The 21,364-nt window shown below is 35.2% G+C and overlaps 1 protein-coding gene across 1 annotated transcript in view; it reads left to right on the top strand.

Annotated features, from left to right (window-relative positions):
• Positions 1–20,657, top strand: part of ZDBF2 (zinc finger DBF-type containing 2) — a 30,273-nt gene extending 9,616 nt beyond the window's left edge. The window contains exons 4-5 of the mRNA XM_067740855.1: positions 2,402–2,529; positions 8,790–20,657. Of these exons, the coding sequence (XP_067596956.1) occupies positions 2,402–2,529; positions 8,790–15,909 (7,248 nt within the window). The 3' untranslated portion in view covers positions 15,910–20,657. The remainder of the gene's footprint in view (positions 1–2,401; positions 2,530–8,789) is intronic.
• The last annotated feature ends 707 nt before the right edge of the window (positions 20,658–21,364 follow it).

The following is a 21,364-nucleotide window of genomic DNA, read 5'->3' as shown; positions in this document are numbered from 1 at the left end:
CATCTCTGCCTTTTTAAAAAAGAAATAATTTTTAATGCTGGTTATAAACATGAGGAGGCAGATAATAAATCTCAAGTTCTCTTCAATATTTCTCTCATGATTGAGAAATTATATCATCACTTGAATGGAAAATTATTTGTTGAACTTTTGCTAGTGATAAAACATGTTTATGCTTTAACTACAAGTTCTAGTCAATAAGCATTCAGTATAATTTTTTTGCTTAAGGTTTAGAATAATAATTTTTAGACATTTGGATACTTCTGTACTAAACTGACATTTAAAAAGATTCTGTTGATGGTAGCTGAGGTAATTTGTACTAACTATAAAAGCTTGAAAAAAATACGCACACACACATATATATGTATATATATGATTCAAAGCTTTGGTGAACTACTAAGGCAGTGAAGACATATGGGGCCCAGATCTAGCTGAATATTGATCAGAATATTCAACAGAAATAATGGAAGCCAAAAGAAAGAAAACAACTGCCAACTTAGAATTCTATACTCAGTAAATAAGGTGAAATAAAATATTTTCAGGAAACAAAAATTAAGGGAATTTATCACCAGCAGACACTTACTAAAGGAAGTACTAAAAAGAGTTTTTCAGGTAGAGGGAAAATGATTCCAGTTGGAAGCTCAGAGATACAGGAAGGAACGAAGAGCAATGGAAAGGTAAATAGGTGGGCAATGTAAATGAATAATATCTTGTGAGATTAACAACAGTGGCATATAAATTGGGAGGGGAGTAAATTGAGCTAATACCTAAGGACCTTGCATTGTTCAAGAAGAGAGTGGGGACTTCCCTGGTGGTCCAGTGGTTAAGACTCGGCACTTCCAGTGCTTCCAAGGCAGTGGGTGCAGGTTTGATCCCTGGTCAGTAGAACAAAGATCACACAAGATCCCACATGCCGTGAGGCATGGCCAAATTAAAAAAAGAGAGAGAGAGAGTAAAAGTAACAAGTACTTTTGATCAGTCAGGGTTGCATGTTATAGTCTGTTACCACTAATAGACTAGGAAAAAGTCTATATAAAATATAGATCTTTGTAGTCTATATAAAATTGGAATAATAAAAGGTAGTCCAGAAAAAAATAAGAAAGCAGAGAGATAGGGACACTGTGTAGGCAAGAATAGAATAATAAAACAGATTTAAAAATAAAAACAAGAATTAACTACAAATGTATCAGTAATAAATTACGTGAAAATAGACGATGTTTGAATTAAACTATATTCAGTATTTTATCAGAGGTCCTAGTCAGGGAAATAAAGAAAGAAAAAGAAAAGAAAATGATAAAGATTAGAGAAGAAGAAATAAAACTGTTAGTATTTGTATACAGTGTGATTGTGCACAAAGAAAATCCTAAAGATATTTAGATGAACTATTAGAATTGTTAAGTGATTTTTAAAAACTTTTGGGCCAACGTAAAAATAAATTGTCTTCTTAGAGTAAATATATATATGTATAGCAATCACTTTGGTGTACACATAAAACTGACATAACATTGTAAGTTAACTATACTTCAATAAAAAATAGTTAGAAAAAAAGAATAAAAAAATTGTCTTTCTATATATAAACACCACATAGAAGATGAGATTTGAAGAAGGTATTTACAACAGCATCAAAAATCATCAACGTTTAAGGAATATGTATAAAAAATATGTATAAGATTTTTGCACAGAAAACTATAAACATTGAGAGAAATTTAAGAAAAATTTAAAAATTAAATGCACACACATACACAAAAGAAAGTGAAAAGGCAAGCCACAGAGAGGAAGATGATACAGATCTTCCTCAACTTATGATGGGATTACATCCTGATTGTAATTTGAAAATATCTTAGGTTGAAAATGCATTTAACACACCTAACCTATTGAATATCATAGCTTACCTAGTCTACCCTAAAATTACTCAGAACACTTCATCAGCCTACAATTGGGCAAAATCATTTATGCAAAGCCTATTTTATAATAATTGAGTAGCTCATGTAATTTATTGAATACTGTACAGAAAGTGAAAAACAGAATGTTTTTGTTTGTTTGTTTGTTTGTTTTGCGGTACGCGGGCCTCCCACTGCTGTGGCCTCTCCCGTTGCGGAGCACAGGCTCCAGACGCGCAGGCTCAGCGGCCATGGCTCACGGGCCCAGGCGCTCCGCGGCACGTGAGATCTTCCCGGACCGGGGAACGAACCCGTGTCCCCTGCATCGGCAGGCGGACTCTCAACCACTGCGCCACCAGGGAAGCCCCCCTTATGGTTTTTAGATGCATATTTTAGAATTGCTTTATAGAAAGGGTATATTAATTTATACTTCTACTAGGTGTATAATGAATTTATATTGTGACACTCTCACTACTAATGATTATTACCCATTTAAAAATATTCATTTTCTTTTTACTTTATAGCATATATCCAGTGATCAACACAGATACTTGACCACACAGAGTAGACAATTGATGGCTACCACTAGTTTGATGGATCGTTTCTTGCAGGATGTTCTGAGGCACCACCCATATCATTATCAAGAAAGCAGGTAAAGTAACTGAGTGGAATAATATTAGCACAAAGTTAGTTATATGTTACAGTAAATGTTTGTGTTAATTGTTCTAATACTTCCTAAAATGAACCTTTGAATCAAGGAATATAACGTGAAATTTTATCTAGTAACTTACCTTTGCAATTATTTAAAAATTTTTCCTAGCTTAGGTAAGAAATTTCACTCTAAAAGTTATAGACTACACTGTGCTTTTTCTAAAGAAAAGTCTTAGGCCAATAAATAATTATATATCATTAAGGTGTTTTGTAAGGATGTCACAGGATTAAACACGGTAAAAAGGTGGGAGCAAACATAACTTTTACGAGATTAGTAACCAGAAAGTTGGTGACAGTAGCCAAGTAAGGGTGGTTAAGGTAAAAACTAAGTTAATTCCACATTAATGGAACTATTTGCTATTTTGTCAAATAGAATTGGCTCTTTTTATAATTTGTCAGTATCTTGATAGCTTACTCTTGTATTAATTTATTTTGGTTTTAATAAAAATAAATATTTTGATAACATTTAAAAAAGTTAATGTCCTATGTTAAAGAAGAACTTTGGTAGAAAATCAGATTATGTACTGTGGTGAGTTTGCAACTACAGCTATACAAGATAAGGCAAAATAGATCATTAGCACATCTGTGCAGAATTATTTGAGTTCAGCACTAGCAGCAGAAAAAAGGATAAACTTCTTGAACGCTTTGCAAGTCACCAACCTAGAACTTAGTAAATGGCGAAAAAGTTTTAATGGGAAAAAGTCAGGAAAAAAATATGTGGTTTTCGTAGAGAATGAACTTGAGGACATGGGGAGGGAGAAGGGGAAGCTGGGACAAAATGAGAGAGTAGCATGGACATATATACACTACCAAATGTAAAATAGATAGCTAATGGGAAGCAGCCGCATAGCACAGGGAGATCAGCTCTGTGCTTTGTGACCACCTAGAGGGGTGGGATAGGGAGGGTGAGAGGGAGACGCAAGAGGGAGGGGATAAGGGGATATATGTATACATATAGCTGATTCACTTCATTATACAGCAGAAACTAACACAACACTGTAAAGCAATTATACTCCAATAAAGATGTTAAAAAAAATTATGTGGTTTCTTAGCTGGTGGAAAGATGGAATTAGCCTATCTTGGGGTCAGTATAAATTACCAGTTTATAGTGTATATAAACAATGCTTCAACAAACATATTTGTACATGCAACTTTTTCTGTGGAGTAGATTCCTAGAATTTGAACTTTGGGGCTAAAGTTTATGGACATTAAAAATATTTTTTATTTTTTAACTTTTCATTTTGGAATAATTACAGGCTTACAAAAATTTAGCTGCAAAACTGGTACAAGGAATTCTTGTGTAACTTTTACCTAGCTTCCCCAAATGTTAAATCTAAAATAACCACAGTACAGTGATCAGATCCATGAAATTACATTGATACCATACTATTTACAGACCTGATTCAGATTTTGTCAGTAGTGTTACTAATGTCCTTTTTTTGGACCAAGATTCCATCCAGGACCACACAGTGCATTGAGTTGTCACAATTCCTTACTTTCCCTTAATCTCGAGTAGTTCCTCAGTCTGTCTTTGATTTCAAGACCTTGACACTTTTTAAAAGAGTACTGGCCAGTTATTTTGTAGGATATTCCTGAATTTGGGTATGCCTGATGTCTTTTCATTTTGTTGATGGTCTCCTTTACTGTGCAAAAGCTTTTAAGTTTAATTAGGTCCCATTTGTTAATTTTTGCTTTTGCTTCTATTGCTCTAGGAGATGGATCCAAAAAAATATTGCTGTGGTTTATGTCAAAGAGTGTTCTGCCTATGTTTTCCTCTAGGAGTTTTATATTATCTGGTCTTACATTTAGGTTTTTAATCCATTTTGAGTTTATCTTTGTATATGGTGTTAGAGAATGTTCTAAGTTCATTCTTTTACATGTAGCTGTTCAGTTTTCCCAGCACCACTTATTGAAGAGACTATCTTTTCTCCATTGTATATTCTTTCCTCCTTTGTCGTAGATTAATTGACCATTAATGCATGGGTTTATTTCTTTTTATTTATTTATTTATTTGGCTGTGACGGGTTGTAGTTGCAGCATGCGGGATCTTTCGTTGCAGTGCGTGGGCTTCTCTCTTGTTGTGGCACATGGGCTCCAGAGCACATGGGCTCAGTAGTTGTGGTGTGCAGGCTTAGTTGCCCCGTGGCATGTGGGATCTTAGTTCCCCAACCAGGGATCAAACCCACGTCCCTTTCATTGGAAGGCCAGTTCTTAACCACTGGACCACCAGGGAAGTCTGCGTGGGTTTATTTCTGAGCCCTCTGTCCTGTTCCATTGATCTATGTTTCTGTTTTTGTGCCAGTACCATCCTGCTTTGATTACTGTAGCTTGGCAGTGTAGTCTGAGGTCAGGGAGTGTGATTCCTCTAGCTCTGTTCTTCTTTCTCAAGATTGTTTTGGCTATTCAGGGTCTTTTGTGTTTCCATACAACTTTTAAAATTATTCGTTCTGGTTCTGTGAAGAATGCCATTGGTATTTAGATAGGGATTGCAGTTAATCTGTAGATTGTCTTGGGTAGTATGGTCATTTTAACAATATTGATTCTGCCAGGAACATAGTGTATCTTTCCATCTGTTTGTGCCATCTTCAGTTTCTTTCGTCAGTGTCTTATAGTTTTCTGAGTACGGGTCTTTTGCCTCCTTAGGTAGATGTATTCCTCGGTGTTTCATTCTTTTTGATGTGATAGTAAATGGGATTGTTTCCTTAATTTCTCTTTCTGGTAGTTCATTGTTAGTGTATAGAAATGCAACAGATTTCTGTTTATTAAGTTTCTATCCTGCAACTTTATCAAATTCTTTGATGAGCTCTCGTAGTTTTTTTTGGTGGCATCTTTAGTATTTTCTATGTATAGTATCATGTCATCTGCAAACAGTGACAGTTTTACTTCTTCCTTTCCATTTTGGATTTCTTTTATTTCTTTTTCTTCTCTTGTTGCTGTGGCCAAGACTTCTAAAACTATGTTGAATAAAAATGGTGAGAGTGGGCATTCTCGTCTTGTTCCTGATCTTGGAGGAAATGCTTTCAACTTTTCCCTGTTAAGCATGTTGTTAGCTTTGGTTTGTCACATATAGCTTTTATTAAGTTGGGGTATGTTCCCTTTATGCCCACTTTCTGGAGAGATTTTATCATAAATGGATGTTGAATTTTGTCAAAAGCTTTTTCTGCATCTATTGAGATGATCATATGGTTTTTATTCTTCAATTTGTTAATATGGTGTATCACATTGATTGATTTGAGTATATTGAAGAATCCTTGCAGCCCTGGGATAAATCCCACTTGTTCATGGTGTATGATCGCTTTAATGTGTTGCTGGATTCTGTTTGCTGGTATTTTGTTGAGGATTTTTGCATCTATATTCATCAGTGATATTGGTCTGTAATTTTCTTTTCTTGTAGTATCTTTGTCTGGTTTTGGTATCAGAGTGATGGTGGCCTCATAGATTGATTCAGAAGTTTTCCATCCTAACCTTACACCTAAAGGAACTAGAGAAAGAAGAACAAACAAAACCCAAAGTTAGTCGAAGGAAAGAAATGATACAGATCAGAGCAGAAATAAATGAAATAGCGACTTCCCTGGTGGTGCAGTGGTTAAGAATCCGCCTGCCAGTGCAGGGGACATGGGTTTGATCCCTGGTCTGGGAAGATCCCATGTGCCGTAGAGCAACTAAACCCATGTGCCACAACTACTGAGCCTGAGCTCTAGAGCCCATGAGCCACAACTACAGAGCCCACACACCACAACTATTGAAGCCCCGCACCATAGAGCCTGCGTGCTGCATCTACTGAGCCCATGCACTGCAATTACTGAAGCCCACATGCTCTAGGGCCCGCGTGCCACAACTACTGAGCCCACGTGCTGCAACTACTGAAGCCTGCACGCCTAGAGCCTGTGCTCTGCAACAAGAGAAGCCACCGCAATGAGAAGCCTGCACACTACAACGAAGAGTAACCCCCACTTGCCGCAACTAGAGAAAGCCCATGCGCAGCAACAAAGACCCAATGCAGCCAAAAAAAAATTAAGAAAATGGTATAATAAAAAAAATGAAATAGAGACTTAGAAAACTAAGAAAAGATCAATGAAACTAAAAGCTGGTTCTTTGAAAGATAAACGAAATTGATAAGCCTTTAGCCAGCCTCATCAAGAAAAAAAGGGAAAGGGCCCAAATGAATAAAATCAGAAATGAAAAGGAGAAGTTACAACAAACACCACAGAAATACAAAGGATCATAAGAGACTACTGTGAACAGCTATATGCCAATAAAATGGACAACCTAGAAGAAATGGTCAAATTCTAGAAATGTATCAATACAATCTCCCAAGACTAAACCAGGAAGAAATAGAAAATATGAACAGACCAAATACCAGTAATGAAATTGAATCAGTAATTTTTTTTTTTTTTTTTTTGCGGTACGCGGGCCTCTCACTGTTGTGGCCTCTCCCGTTGTGGAGCACAGGGTCCAGACGCGCAGGCTCAGCGGCCATGGCTCACGGGCCCAGCTGCTCCACGGCATGCGGGATCCTCCTGGACCAGGGCACGAACCCGTGTCCCCTGCATCAGCAGGCGGACTCTCAACCACTGTGCCACCAGGGAAGCCCTGAATCAGTAATTTAAAAACTCTCAAGAGACAAAAGTCCAGGACCAGACAGTTTCACAGGTGAATTCTACCAGACATTTAGAGAAGAAAATTTTAATTCTTGATAGACATTTCCTGGAAGGCTATACCAATTTATATATAATTTATTGCATAAATTGTATATATATGTATATACACCGGTAGTATATGACAGTGCTCATTTCCTGTCACTTTTGCCAACATTGCGATTATCAACCTCTTTCTTTCTCCCTAAAATAATAGGCCAAAAAGTGTCTCTTAATTAACGTTTATTTATTTATGAGTAAAGTAGAATTTCTCTTGCTATATAGTTATTAGAAATATATTTATCCTATGGATTGTTTTTTCATATACTTTGCTTATTTTTCCATTGAATTGTTTGTAGATTTTGGGTTTGTATGCAATATTTATGAATAATAGTTCTTTGTATTTTAAATGTTATTTGTATTTTAAATATCAGAATCTGTCATGTGTTTATCAACTCTGTTATCATGTGTTTATCAACTATATGTTATTTTTTACCATATAGAAAGAAACATTTTAACACAATCTAAGGAGAATTTTTCTTTATGGCTTCTTTCATGTCTTTTTCTTAATTCCATTTTTCTCTTCTTTTAAATATTTTTAATCTTCTTGGAATTTATTTTTATAAGTGGTATATAGCAGTACTTACTTTTTAAATATACTAATTATCTCCACTGATATAAAACATCACCTGTAACATAAAATTCCTGTATTTGTGTGTGTGTATCTACATCTACTTCTATATCTATATATTGGATTTTGAATACCATTTTCTTTCATTGAATGGTTTTAATCCCATGCCAGTACCACATTACTTATGTTTATAAGCTTTCTGAATTATATAGTTCATCTTTAAAAAATTTCATCTCTCTTTCCCCCCTTGTCTAGACATTGTTGGTTTTTCTATTATTTTAGACTTCTTGAAAGTCAGCTCTTGCTTTACTTTTGTTTCCTATTTATTGGTCTTTTTCTTAATTTATATCTTCAAGTTTCCTGAGGTAGGGGGATTTGGTTATTTTTCTGTCTTTTTGAATTAGATGCTCATTTAGTTAATTTCTGTTTACTAATTCCTATTTTAATGGGAAATTTAAAAGTGTGAAGTTTTCATTTTGATCACATCTCATAGATTTAATATATAGTTATTTATTTTGTTTGTAGATAGTTTAAAAAGTTTTCCTTTTTAGCATAAGAGTTATATAAAAGAGTGGTTTTTAACCTTTAATGGTTACATTTTTGGAGGCCTTTTTTTGTTGTAAAGTTAGTTTAAAATGAGTAGAAATACGGATTGTGATTTAGTTGTTAATTTTATTTATTTATTTAGTTGTTAATTTTAAACACACATGAATACAGATGAAAATTTTTTGGGATTTCCAACTTGTTTGATTTTATGATTCTGCCTTCCTTTCTTTTCTTAGCCAAATATTACAAAATTAATTTTAATTTGAGACTGTGTCCTGTAGGAATCTTGCCCAGGGTAGGAAGAAAATAACATTTATTATGCATTTAATAAAAATCTTAAACAGATGTTAGAGTATTTTTATGGATTTTTTCCCCCTTGCTTTTTAGATCAATGCAAAATGAGAGACTTCATATGACTACTGTGTCACCTTCTGGAGTGGTTCCGAATGACGATTTTGTTCCTGAAATAATGACTGAGGATGCTACTGGAGTCAGAGAAGAGATGTCTTCCAAGGCTTCTGAACCTGTTGAAGAGCTGTATTCTAAACCTAGTAAATCTCAGGAATATATACAGAGTGTTTCAATTCGGCCATCAGTTATTCAAAAACTGGAGAAAGGACAGCAGCAGCCCTTGGAGTTCATTCATAAAATTGGGAGCCATATGAAAGAATTTAACCCAGTTGGTATTGGTCATGCTACAAATAGTAGACAAAACGTAATATATTCATCAGTGGTTTCTAATGCTTCTGTTAGTTGTTTACCTGAAAGTTCTAATGAAAGACCAGTTACAACTAATGCTACTACTGGGTTACCACTAGGATCCCATTTGGATTCAGTTAACAAATGTGACCCAGACAAAGTTGACAAATACTTTAAACAGCTAGACAGGGGCTCTAAAAACCCTATGCTATCATCCCATCCAGAAACTTCTTCAATAACTTATCAGAAACCTAAAGAATCAAACAGGAAATCTTTATGTATAAATTCAGATAAATTGGTTATACAGGAAGATGTAAAATCTCAGGGTAAAACTTTGTCAACTGGCTCTAAAGTCCGTGAATTTGTGGGTGCTGAAGGCTTCTTAAAATTGGAATCGCTTTCCAGATTTACAGTAAACCCAACAGTCAACCTGAATAAAACTGACATGCCTTCTAATAAAGGAATCTTTGAAGATGGCATTCCAAAGCATCATGAGAAATTCTTTCCTAATATGGATCATACCCAAGAAGGAAAGCATTTGGTCTTTAACAAGTCAGCCTTCTTGGAACAGAAGATCTCAGTGAGTTCTGAAATGAAGTTTGCTGGTGGCTATCTTCAGTCAGCATCTGATCACCATGAAGAGGCTGTGCCAGACCTTTGGAAGGAGGAACAAATTGACCAAGAAGATAAGAACTGTGAATCAAGAGGTTCTGAAATGAGTTCTGATGGCAGTTCCTCTTCTTATTCACTGACGGACCAATCTAAAGTGACTGCCAAAGAAATAAACCTCTTAAAGGAAGTACATGCTGACTTGCAGTATAAGAACAATAAATCTTGTGTTTCTGAAATAAGCTCTGATTATGATGGCTCCCTTCAGTTGACTTCCAACCAAACTCAAGTAATTGTTAAAGATGTAAGTGTTCAGAAGGCAATGCATATTAGGCTGGTTGATGAAAGCTATGAATCTAGTGATTCTGAGATGAAGTTTGATTGTGATGCCTCACTTCAGTCAACTGATAACTACCCCCAACAGCCTGAAAAAGAAGTAAACCTTCCCAAGGGGGCACACGTTGGCTTGGTTGATATGAACTATGGATCTGGTAGCTCTGAAATAAGTGCTGATTCTGTTTTCTCACGTCAGTCAGTGGTTGACCAATTCCCAGTGGCTGTCACAGAAACAAAACTCTGGAAGAAGGTTCACATTAGCTTGGTTGATAAGAACTATGGATCGAGTTGTTCTGAAACAAGTTTCGATTGTGATGTTTCTCTTCAGTCAGTAGTTGACCATCCTCAACTGGCTGTCAGAGAAAGAAACCTGGAGGATAGGCTTGTCTATCTGAAAGATAAGAATCGTAAGCCTAGTAGTGCTAAAGCACATCTTGATTGTGATGTCTCTCTTCAGACCATGACTGATGAACCTCAGAGGGCTGTTGAAGAAATCTATCTTCTGAAAGAGAAGAATGACATTGTGGATATGAACTGTGGGTCTCATGGTCCTGAGATGAATTTTCATCTGATGAAAACAGATGCTAAGTTAGTGCCTGACCAATCCCAAGTGGCAGTTAAAGAAGTAAACGCTCAGGAAGTAGCTCTTGACCTGGAGAATAAGAGTGTTAAATCTAGCATTTCTGATCTAAGTTTTGATTCTCATGCTTCTCTTTATCGATCAGCTAATGATCAACCTCAGGGGGATTGTGGTGAAATAAATCTGAAAGCGTTAAATGTTGATATGGAAATTAAGAGCTATGGGTGCTCCAGTTCTGAGTTGAGTTTTGATTCCGATCCTCCTCTTATGTCAGTTACTGAGTATACTGAGCTGGATGTTGAAGAAATAAGAAAGAAGCACATTAACCTGGAAGATGAGAGCTTTGAGTCAATTAGCTCCAAAATAACTTTTGATTCTGATATTCCTCTTCACTCAGTAGTTGACCAATCTCAAGTAGCCATTTATGAGGAGGAGTCTATTGATCTGGGAAATAAGAGTAATGAATCTTGTGTTTCTGAAATAACTTTTGATTCTGATATACCTCTTCATTCAGGGATTTATCAACCTGAAGTAGCTGCTAAAGAAACATTCATTCAGAAAGAAGAGTATATACACTTAGGAGGGAAGGATGATGAACCCACCGATTCTGAAATAAGTTTGGATTCTTATATCCCTTTTCACTCAGTGGTTAACCATCCAGAAGAAGCTGTTAAAAAGCTAAATCCTCAAAAAGAAGAGTGGGCACCCTTAGAAAATAAGGAAAATGAACCTTGTGGTTCTGAATTAAGTTTTGATTATGATGTTTTTCGTTCAGTGACTGGATGTTCTGAAGATCCCATTAAAGAAAGAAACCTTCTGAAAGAGGAGATTATACACTTAGAAAGTAAGGGTAATGTACCTGTTGTTTCTGAAAGCAGTATGAAGTCTGATATTTCTTTTCATTTAGTGACTGATCATCCTGGCATAGCTATTAAAGAAGTAAACCAAAAAGAAGAATATGTAAATTTAGCAGATAAAGGTAATGAGTTAAGTGTTTTTGAAACAAATTTGGATTCCAATATCCCTCTTCAGTCAGTGATTCACAAACCTGAAGTGGTTGTTAAAGAACTATGGCTTCAAAAAGAAAAGCAAGCTAAGTTAAAAGGTAAAAGTGCTAAATTTAGTGGTTCTGAAATAAACTTAGATTCTCATTATTCAATGACTGAAACTCAAATAGCTGTTAAAGAAATAGATGTTCAGAAAGAAAAACGTGTTGTTCTAGAGAACAGGAGTGATAAATATAGTGGTTCTGAAATAACTTTGGACTCTGATGTCCCTCTTCAGTCAATGAATGAAAAACCTCAAATAACCATTTTAAAGGAGGACCATGTTGACCCAGAAGATGAAAGTACTGTACATAGAGGTTTTGAAAAAAATTTGGGTACTGATACCCCTCTTCATTCAGTCATTGACCAACCTCGACTAGCCCTTTTGAAGGAAAAACATGTGGATCTGGAAGATACAAACAATGAATCTAGTGATGGTAAAATAGCTTTTCATTCTGATGACCCTCTTCAGCCATTGACTGAACAATTTCAGGAAGTGGTTGAAAAAACAAACCTGTGGAAAGAAGAGGGTATGGGCCAGAAGAATAAGGTTGATGAACCTAATGCTTCTAAATTAATACATAATTCTGATGTTCCTCTTCTGTCTGTGTCTGATCAACCTGAAGTAGCTGTTAAACGAATAAACCTCAAGAACGAAGGTCATGTGTACTTGGAAGATAAGAACAGCCAATATAGTGGTTCTGAAATGAGTTTGAATTCTGATCTCTTGGTTCAGTCAGTAGTTGATCATGCTCAGATAACTATTTTGGAGCAGGAGCATACTGAGCTAGAGGATAAGCACAATCAATCTTGTGGCTCTGAAATAAGTTTTGATTCTGTTGACCCCCTTCAGCCAGTGGCCAACCAGCTTAGAGAAACTGTTAAAGAAGTAAGCCTTTGGAAGGATGAAGTTGACATGGAAGATAAGAGAGATGAATCTAAGTGTTTTGAAATTGTGTATGATTCTGATGTCCTTTTTCAGTCAGCGGCTGGCCAAACTAAAGTTGTTAAGGAGATCAACCTTTGGGAGGAGGATGTTGACTTGGAAGATAAGGTGGTCAAACCTAGTGATTCAAAAATAGATTTTGTTTCTGATGAACCTCTTCAGTCTGTGGCTAATGAAATTCAAGAGGCTATTCCAGAAATAAATCTTCTGAGGGAGGGACATGTTTGTCTGTGTACTAAGAGCTATGAACCCAATGATTCTGAAGTCATTTATGTTTCAAATGCCCATCTCCAATCAGTGGTTGAGCAACCACACATATTGGAAGAGCAACAAGCCAGTTTGGAAGATAAGAGCAATGATCCTTGTGGTCCTGAAATAAGTTTTGTTTCTGATGATCCCCTTCAGTTAGTGACTAGACCGCTTCAAAAAGCTGTTGAAGAAATAGGTCTTTGGGAGGAAGGCCATATTTACCTGGAAAATAAGAGATATAAACTAGGTGATTTTGAAGTAAGTTATGATTCTGATGTTGACTTCATAGCTGGGCATTCTCCTGTGGCTGTCAAAGAAATAAACTTGCAAGAGAAGGATCATGACCTTCATAAGAACTGTGAATTTAGTGTTTCTGAAATAAAATGTGATTCTGGTGTTCATCTTCAGTTAGAAGTTGACCAACCTCAAGTGGTTTGCAAAGAAGTAAACCTTCAGATGGAAAAGCATCTTGGCATGGAAGAAAGAGTCAGTGAACCTAGTGATTCTGAAATAGTGTGTGATTCTGATGTTCCTCTTCAAATAGTGATAAACGAACAAGTGTCAGACAAAGAAACAGATCTTCAGAAGATGCTATTTGTGGACCTGATGACCAGTGATAACGATTGTGAAATGATTTCAGATTCTGATGTCCATTTTCAGCCGGTGATTGACTCACCTCAGATGACTGTCAATGAAATCAGCTGTATAAATGAAGAAAGTTTTGTTCCAGAAGATGAGAACTGTGACTCTTGTGATTCTGAACTAGAATATCCTCAATCAGTGACAAACCATTCCAAAAAGGCCTTTAAAGTAGTAAACCAGAAGCAAGACTATATTATTCTGGAAGAGACAAGCTGTGAGCCTTATATTTCTGAACTAAATTTTCAAATTGATGCCTCTCAACAGTCCATGACTTCCCAGTCACAAGAGCCTGGGAAAAAAAAGGCCAAATATATTGACCCCAAAGATAAGAGCTGTCAATCTAATCGTCCTAAAAGAAATTTTGAACGGGAGGAGACTTCTCAGCCAGTGACTCAGCAACGCCAGAAGGCTAACAAAGGAGTCAACCTTTGGAAAGATGTCGAAAATATTGGCCTAAAAGATAAGAACTGTGAATCGAGTGTTTCTGCAGTGGATTGTAATGAGTCTCCTGAGTTGGTGATTCATCAAATGCCTGATAAAGAAAACCTTTTGAAGTTAAAACATACCAATCTAAAAAGTATGAGCTGTGAACCTTGTGGTTCTGGGAAGAATTTTCAATGTGATCCCTCTCTTCAGTCTGACAATGACCAGCCTCAAGAAGCTGTTAATAAAATAGACCTATTTGAGAAGACGTCTTTTGACCTGAAAGAAACAAACCATAATTCCCATTCAGGCTCTGTTCCCATGGTTGATTCTATACGGAACCTGGAAAAAGCAAAGGAAGTCACGGAAGATGATCCTGATGAACCAGTTCTTGAAGGCTTGCCTCATGTCCCTCCTTCATTTGTGGGGAAAACATGGTCTCAGATAATGAGAGAAGGTGACGTGAAAATTAATGCTGTCGTGAAGGAATTTAAGAAAGGTCGTTTCCACTGTTACTTTGATGATGACTGTGAGACCAGGAAAATTAAAAAAAAAAAATCGAATGAAGGAAAAAAGGTTACCTGGAGTGACCTCAATCAGGACACTACATCAATTCAAGTTCTTTCGGATTGTGATGATAATGCAGGTGGTATTTCAGATATTGATGACTTTTCAGTGGCCTTAGATAAACCTAGCCATTATCCTTCAGCAAAGAAGCATTTTGAACAAACATGCCGAGTGGCTTCTCCATGCCAGGCTATAAAAGTCAGCCATGGAACTCAAACCAATCTTGCAAGTCACCCAGGGACAAAAAGAAGAATAACTGGACAAGAGAAAGACTCTCCAGTAAGGAAGCGTTTACTTTTACAGAATGACAGAAAAACAAGAAAGAAAGTAAAAATTGGAAAAGTTGAATTTCCTGAGTCCTGTATTACAGTTTTGAAGCCTTTGCAACCAAATGCCTTAATTTATGTTCTTTCTTCAAATATTAAGCTGAAGAAAGGTGAATCCAACGACTTCTCTAAAAGGAGGCACGGTAGTAGAAATAATTGGGATCTTAGCATACAGTACAAATTTAACCAGAGTTCCTTTAATTGTTATGACCCATTGAATAAACAGATTGTAATTGATCCTTCTTTGAACATAGAAGTACCGGGGCCTGACAGGAATAACTGTATGGAAATTCATTTTAGCCACCTAAATTCTAATGCAGGAGATGATGATACTTATGTACAAAGCTCTGCTTCGGCACCTTTTATGACAGTGTCAGTAGGACATGAATTAATGGCACATCAGGAGGCCAGTGAATCTGTGTTTCTGGAAAAATCCAAGATTTTGAATTCTAGTGAGGTTTCAAAAGAAAGTAATTTCCAGTCAACTCTTTTAAATCATGATGTTGCCAAAATTTCTCTGAAATCAATTAGAAATAAGTTTTTGGAAAGTAAAAGGAAAATTCAGAGAAGGAAGTTGACAACTAATAATAAGCCAGGTTTTCCCAAAGAAGACTGTAGACCAGTTATTCCCCAGCAAAAATCCAGAATTGCTTCAGAAAAACGGTCGATTTGGATTCAGACCAAACTAAGTGATATAATTAAAAAGTATATTCCAAAATACTCTGTGTTTTTGCGTCACAAATATCGGTCCAGGAGCACTTTTGTTAGGATGCATCTTAAGAAGAAAAACACTGATGTCAGTAGGTTAAAGAAGGCAAAGAGACCAGCTAAAATTCTTTCAAATGCCTCGATTCCATCAGCTGGAGCTGAAGAGCAGTCAAGAGCTATAGCAAGCTCTTCTCCCAAGCAACCTGTGCGGGGCTCTTCTGTCGTTGCAGGAAGTAAGAAGAATGGTAATAAAAAACGCCCTAGAAGACAACAAAGAAAACCTTCTAGACCTGTTAGAACATATGCTTTGAGAAGTATGTATTCTGGTGTACCATATTCTGATAGAATGAGGACACGGCTCTCTAACAAATTGTGAGGTAATGAGGTAAACTAGAGGTGTTTCTATTAAGGGCTAGTTGAAGATTCAGTACTTCAATTGAAAATATATTTGGTACCTAGTGTACATAGCTTTCCTAACTTTGGTGAAAAAAATGCACCTTCAACTATTTTGCTATAGACTTATTTTTCAGAACTTTTATATTAATTTAAAGTTAGTGTTTAGGGTCCTTTTTTTTCAAATTAAAAAACTTCCTTTGTCCATTTGCTGTGGAAGAGCTTCATCTTAATTTATATCACATAATTTAGCACAGTATATACAACTTTCTCCCTCAAATCATGTCCCTCTTATTTATTTTTTATGATTGTGTCTCTCATGTCAGCAGGTTATATTATTGCAAAAATGGATGTGGCAAACATAAAATGCTTTTACTTTTTAAAAATTGGAACAAATGAATATGTAGTTATTTTCTGTGTGTTTTAGAGTGGCATTGTCAATATCATATTCTAACTAGATAATTAAAAAGAAGAAACTCTAATAGATTATCTCAGCTTTTGAGTGGGATTAACCTAAATAATCACGCACAAAATATAATTTATCTTTCTTTTAAAAGCATTCCAGAGAATGAGATTTCATAAACTTTAATCCAGTTTAAAAAACTGCCCGGTGATTTTACAAACATAACACAAACTCTTCCTCCTTCATTTAAACTGAATCTGCAGGTATCTAACTTTCCTCATTTGGACACATGCGTACATGCAATCTCTGCAGGTTTTTCTTTAGCATTATTAGACCTTAAGGGGAAAATGATCTTGCCAGTGTGATTATGCTTTTCTACCACCTTTTCTCCCCTCCACCTGAAGGGTTGGTGGTTTAATGTGAGAATCCAGTTATCTTATGGCCTTATCTCTTAAAAATATTTTAGATGTTTCCATATCCTTTTTAATAGCTTGAACTGAAATGACTGGTTTGGTAATTTGGGCAGATCATTAATTGTTGTTATTAATAAGTTATAATCTTAATAATTCAAAAGATCTAATAAAAACTGATAACTTAAGTGGTGGCCCATTTTGCAAGTGAAAAACTGTATTTGTGCATTGGTTTGGCTTTCCTTCAATTTGCTAACTGATTTTGGTAGTTCACATAAAAATGTCAAGATATGCAGTTTAGGTCTGAGGTACTCAGAAAGTCTTTAGATCCTTTATTCAGGGATACTGGTTGAGCTGGTACAGATAATTATCCTGTTAAGTCAAGGATCCTGGATCCTTTTCTATCACTGATGTTAAAGAGAAACATGAATTTCAGCTACTACATTGTATAAACCATATTTTATTGAAACTAGATCAGTGTACCATGATTTCAGAGATAAAAATTTGTTATCTTAGAATTAAGTATAGTGTAACAGTTGGTTTCTAAATGTAGTTTTATTTCAGGGGCCATTATTGAACCTGTGGGTATGTTATGGTGTCACGTTGTAATTTCTGTACTTGTAAATTTAAAACAGTAATGATATTGAAAAAAATGGACAAATGTTTATATTTTTAGTTCCAAAGCAACTTCAACTTTGCCTCATCTACAAATATTTTAATTTCCTTTCTTAAAATATCTGTAAACCACTAGTTTAATCCTCCAATCTGAATTTAGAAAGAAAACTGTCCTACTGATTAGGAAGTAAACAAGCAGCTAATTCATAAAAATATTCTATTTGTGGGTATTGTTTTTTTTTTCCTTGTGAAGTAGACACATAATTCCCTTGAGTATTGTTGGTAGGCATTCTGCCATCTTTTAGTGTCAGTTTAAAAGCAAGAGATCATACGGAAAAAATGTACCATGTAATTATGATGTATCATATCTATTGTGATTACATCGTGCACAGAGAATAGTTCTTATAATTCAAGTGATAAAAACTTGAAGTTGAAAAAAAAATACCACCTTTTTCACATTGGAAACTTCTAAGTACCATTTTTTTTTTAGAGGAAAAGGTTTATATCTGAATTACATTAAAGTATAAAATAGTCCTGATGATTTTTTTAAAACATTTTGGAAATGTTTACTAAGTTCCTATAATCATTATTATTTTAGACAGGCTTGAAAACTTGAAATTGTAAAAGTTATAATTGAAATTAAATAAATAGTGAATAACTTTCAGAATTTGGTAGGATACAAGAGTGCCCCTTTGTCAAAATTTGTTTTGGCTTAATTTGCGAATTAGGTAAAAATTAGATGTTTTTTGTGTATTCAAGTATGCATTAAATTCTTTTAATAGTAAAAAATCGAATTATAACCATAGTGAATATTTTTATTAATCTTGTCCTTGTTCAGTATCTTGCATAGATGTTTACTATAATTGTTCCAAATTGTGCAGTATGTAGACAACGTTGTGTGAAGTGTGTTTTGGATTTGTGCATTTAACTTTTTTGTGTAACTAGGGCTCTGAGTGACAGGTTTTTTTGCTAAAGAGAAACTATATTTAAATATTCAAATAATTATATATTTCCATGTAAAACTAATGTGAAGAGTAATGTATTTTTTATAATGCAATTTAAAGAGTAAGTTTGTTTTCAAAGTTATCAAGATAAAATTGATCAAATAATTGAAATTTGCCTCTACTTTCTCTTCATGTTAGGAACTTTATCTGGGAATACTTAAGGAATCATAGATTAATGAAAACAGAAGTTCATTTTATAAATGGTCCTAGAGATAATAAATAGGGGAATATAAATGTTGATGCTGGTGAGAAAATAGTTTAACCAAAGATATGCAGGTTATGTTCAATGAAGTAGTTATTTCAAAGGATTAAAATTAAACAACTGTTTCTTTGGTGGAGTGGTGGGTTAGCAACTTTTTACTTTGTATACCTGTATTGGAAGAGTCAGTGAACAGGACTGAGTTCAGGAGGCAGTATCTATATCATTATTTGACACCTACTGGAAGAGAGAACTTTGGTGCCTCCAATACCATAGCGTATGTTTTAAAGAACGAGAAAACATGGAAGAGTGTATCTGTGTCAGTGAGGTCAGTGCCTTTGGCCTCAGCAGTATTGACTTCTAGAGTTTTTGGTCCAGGATTATATTGTTAAGATGAACAACAGACTTCTCTTTATATAAAAAAGTTAATAGAGTAAAAATGTAAGATGGAAGCTCATTTCAATAAAGGACTTTTATGTATAGAAAAAAATGTGGAAATATGTGAAAAATCATGTAATTAGGAAATTACACATCAAAATGTCAACGTAAGAAGATTACAGGCTGAGGAAGAGTCTCAACATTTCCTTATACTTCATTGAGACCGTAAATAGTAGGGAAGTAACAGTATATTTAATGTTTCCTTTGTTCTTCTTATACTTGATTGTACAATACATATTTAAAAATTTCTCCCAAAGTATTTTAAATTATTTACCTTGGCTAAGGAGTTGTCTAGGATGAACTATAGTTTGTTGCTGAATCTTTGAAGTATGAACTTTTACTTTTCTCTATGTTTATAATTTATTACATGCATGTTGCTTTTTTCATGCATTTTATTTTCTGAATTTTTAAACTGGACATGTATGTGTACATGTTGAGCCTTCACTAAGTACCAGGCATTGTTCTAGACTTTTAACCTGTATTATCTCATTTGATTTTCAAAGAGCCCTTTTGAGTTAGGTACTATAGTTGTGACTAAATAGCGGATGAGAAAATTAAGGCATAGAGCCTCAATTTTGGGATTACAAATGAATGTTGACTGTAATCAAATGGGGATTACAGATAATCCCCATTCCCATCCCCAGTCCCAGGCTGCCCCTAATCTACTGTCTGTCTTTATAGTTTAGCTTTTTCTGGACATTTCATATAAATGGCATCATACAATATGTTGTCTTTTGTGTCTCACTTTTTTCATTTCCCAAAATGTTTTAGAGGGTCATTCATGTAGCATGTATCAGTATTTTCTTCTTTTTTAAATTGCTGAATAATACTTATAATTAGTTTTTAATGAAGCTGGTGACAGAACACTGGTCTTCTGATGACAAATATGATAAAAACTGTTAGGTTTGAGGCTAGATGTTCCTTTATGCCTCTCACACCTGTTATCCTCGATCACTACCCCAAATCCACGACCACCTGCATATCTGCCTTTGTGAGTGCTCTTATTGCATACTTGAATGCTTTATGCTTCCTCTGTCTTTGACTCTTATTTCCTTTACTGACCATCTTGGCATTCTTTTCACTGTGCTTTGTGAATTTTCATTTTCAGTGTCAACACATTACTCTGTGTTCCCAATCCTTTCATTATGAATTGCTTGCAAGTGACCAAACTGAGATTCATATTCAAGTTGCCCTTTATTCTAACCTACATGAGCAGTAAAGCCAGGAATTGTTGATGATGTACAGGTCATAGTGAAAGTTCTGGTTTAAAATTACTGTACTACATAACCACAGTGTACATCATCAAAATCAGGAAATCAATATTGATACAATACAACCCTCTACTCCACAGGCCTTGTTTGGATTTTACAGATTGTTCCAAAATATTCTCTATAGGTCCAGGATTAAATTCAGGGTCACATACTGTCGTGATTCTAGTTTCCTTCAGTATGGAGCCGTTCCTCAGCCTTTATTTTTTATAACTTGACATTTTGAAGTGTACAAACAAGTTTCTTTGTGGAATGTCCCTCATTTTGAGTTTGTGTGATGTTTCTTCATAATGTTTTTCTTTGTGGGGGCAGGGCAGAAATTCTGTGGACTTCTCAGTGTATCATAACAGAAGCCATGTGATGTCAATTTGAATAAATGTGGTGATTGAAGATATCCAGTTTTTGTTCATGCTTTAGACTAAAAGCTTTTAATAATCTGAAATGGGGGCTCTTATAGAGGGTAAGATGAGTTATCAACAAATAGTTACATTTTTTCACAACCGAGCTTTGAGGCAATTGTAACTGTGAATATTTTATCTGTTATGTTTATCATCTACCCGATCATAGATAAGACAGTTACTTATTCATACGTTTAACAAATATTACTTAGACCCCTACTATGTGCCTTGCCCTATGCTGGGTGCCAAGGATCCAAACATCAATCAAACAGGTCTCTAGTTGCTAACTTTCATTACTGATATGAGTGAAAGACAATTTCAATAGTGGTAAGTCTGGAATTACAACATAATTCTTAGGCTTTCAAAAGATCATTAAAAAACCTGTATAGATAACACAAGATACTGCTGTTTGGCATTGAAAAATTCCTCAACTTTCTACGTTGAGGCCCATTGCAAGGCATTTCTCATGATTACTTGGAAAGATTGCTTTCCTGTGTTTGCATTATTATGAACAGTCTGTCCTGTGTTTGACGCACCAGGATGAAGTGTTATATAGACTCAGTTACCCATCTTAATCACAGCACAAAAATGACTTCCTAAGGAAAAGTTGGTATCTTCATCAGATGCTTATTTTAAAAAAATTTTTAAAAAGTTAATTGAAGTATAGGTGGTTTATAATATTATGTTAATATACAGCATAGTG

The sequence above is a fragment of the Pseudorca crassidens genome, chromosome 6, assembly GCF_039906515.1.
Source record: "Pseudorca crassidens isolate mPseCra1 chromosome 6, mPseCra1.hap1, whole genome shotgun sequence".
In the NCBI taxonomy this organism is placed as follows: domain Eukaryota; kingdom Metazoa; phylum Chordata; class Mammalia; order Artiodactyla; family Delphinidae; genus Pseudorca; species Pseudorca crassidens.
The sequence above is the reverse complement of the archived record's forward strand: the minus strand, read 5'-3'. Positions and strand labels throughout refer to the sequence as shown.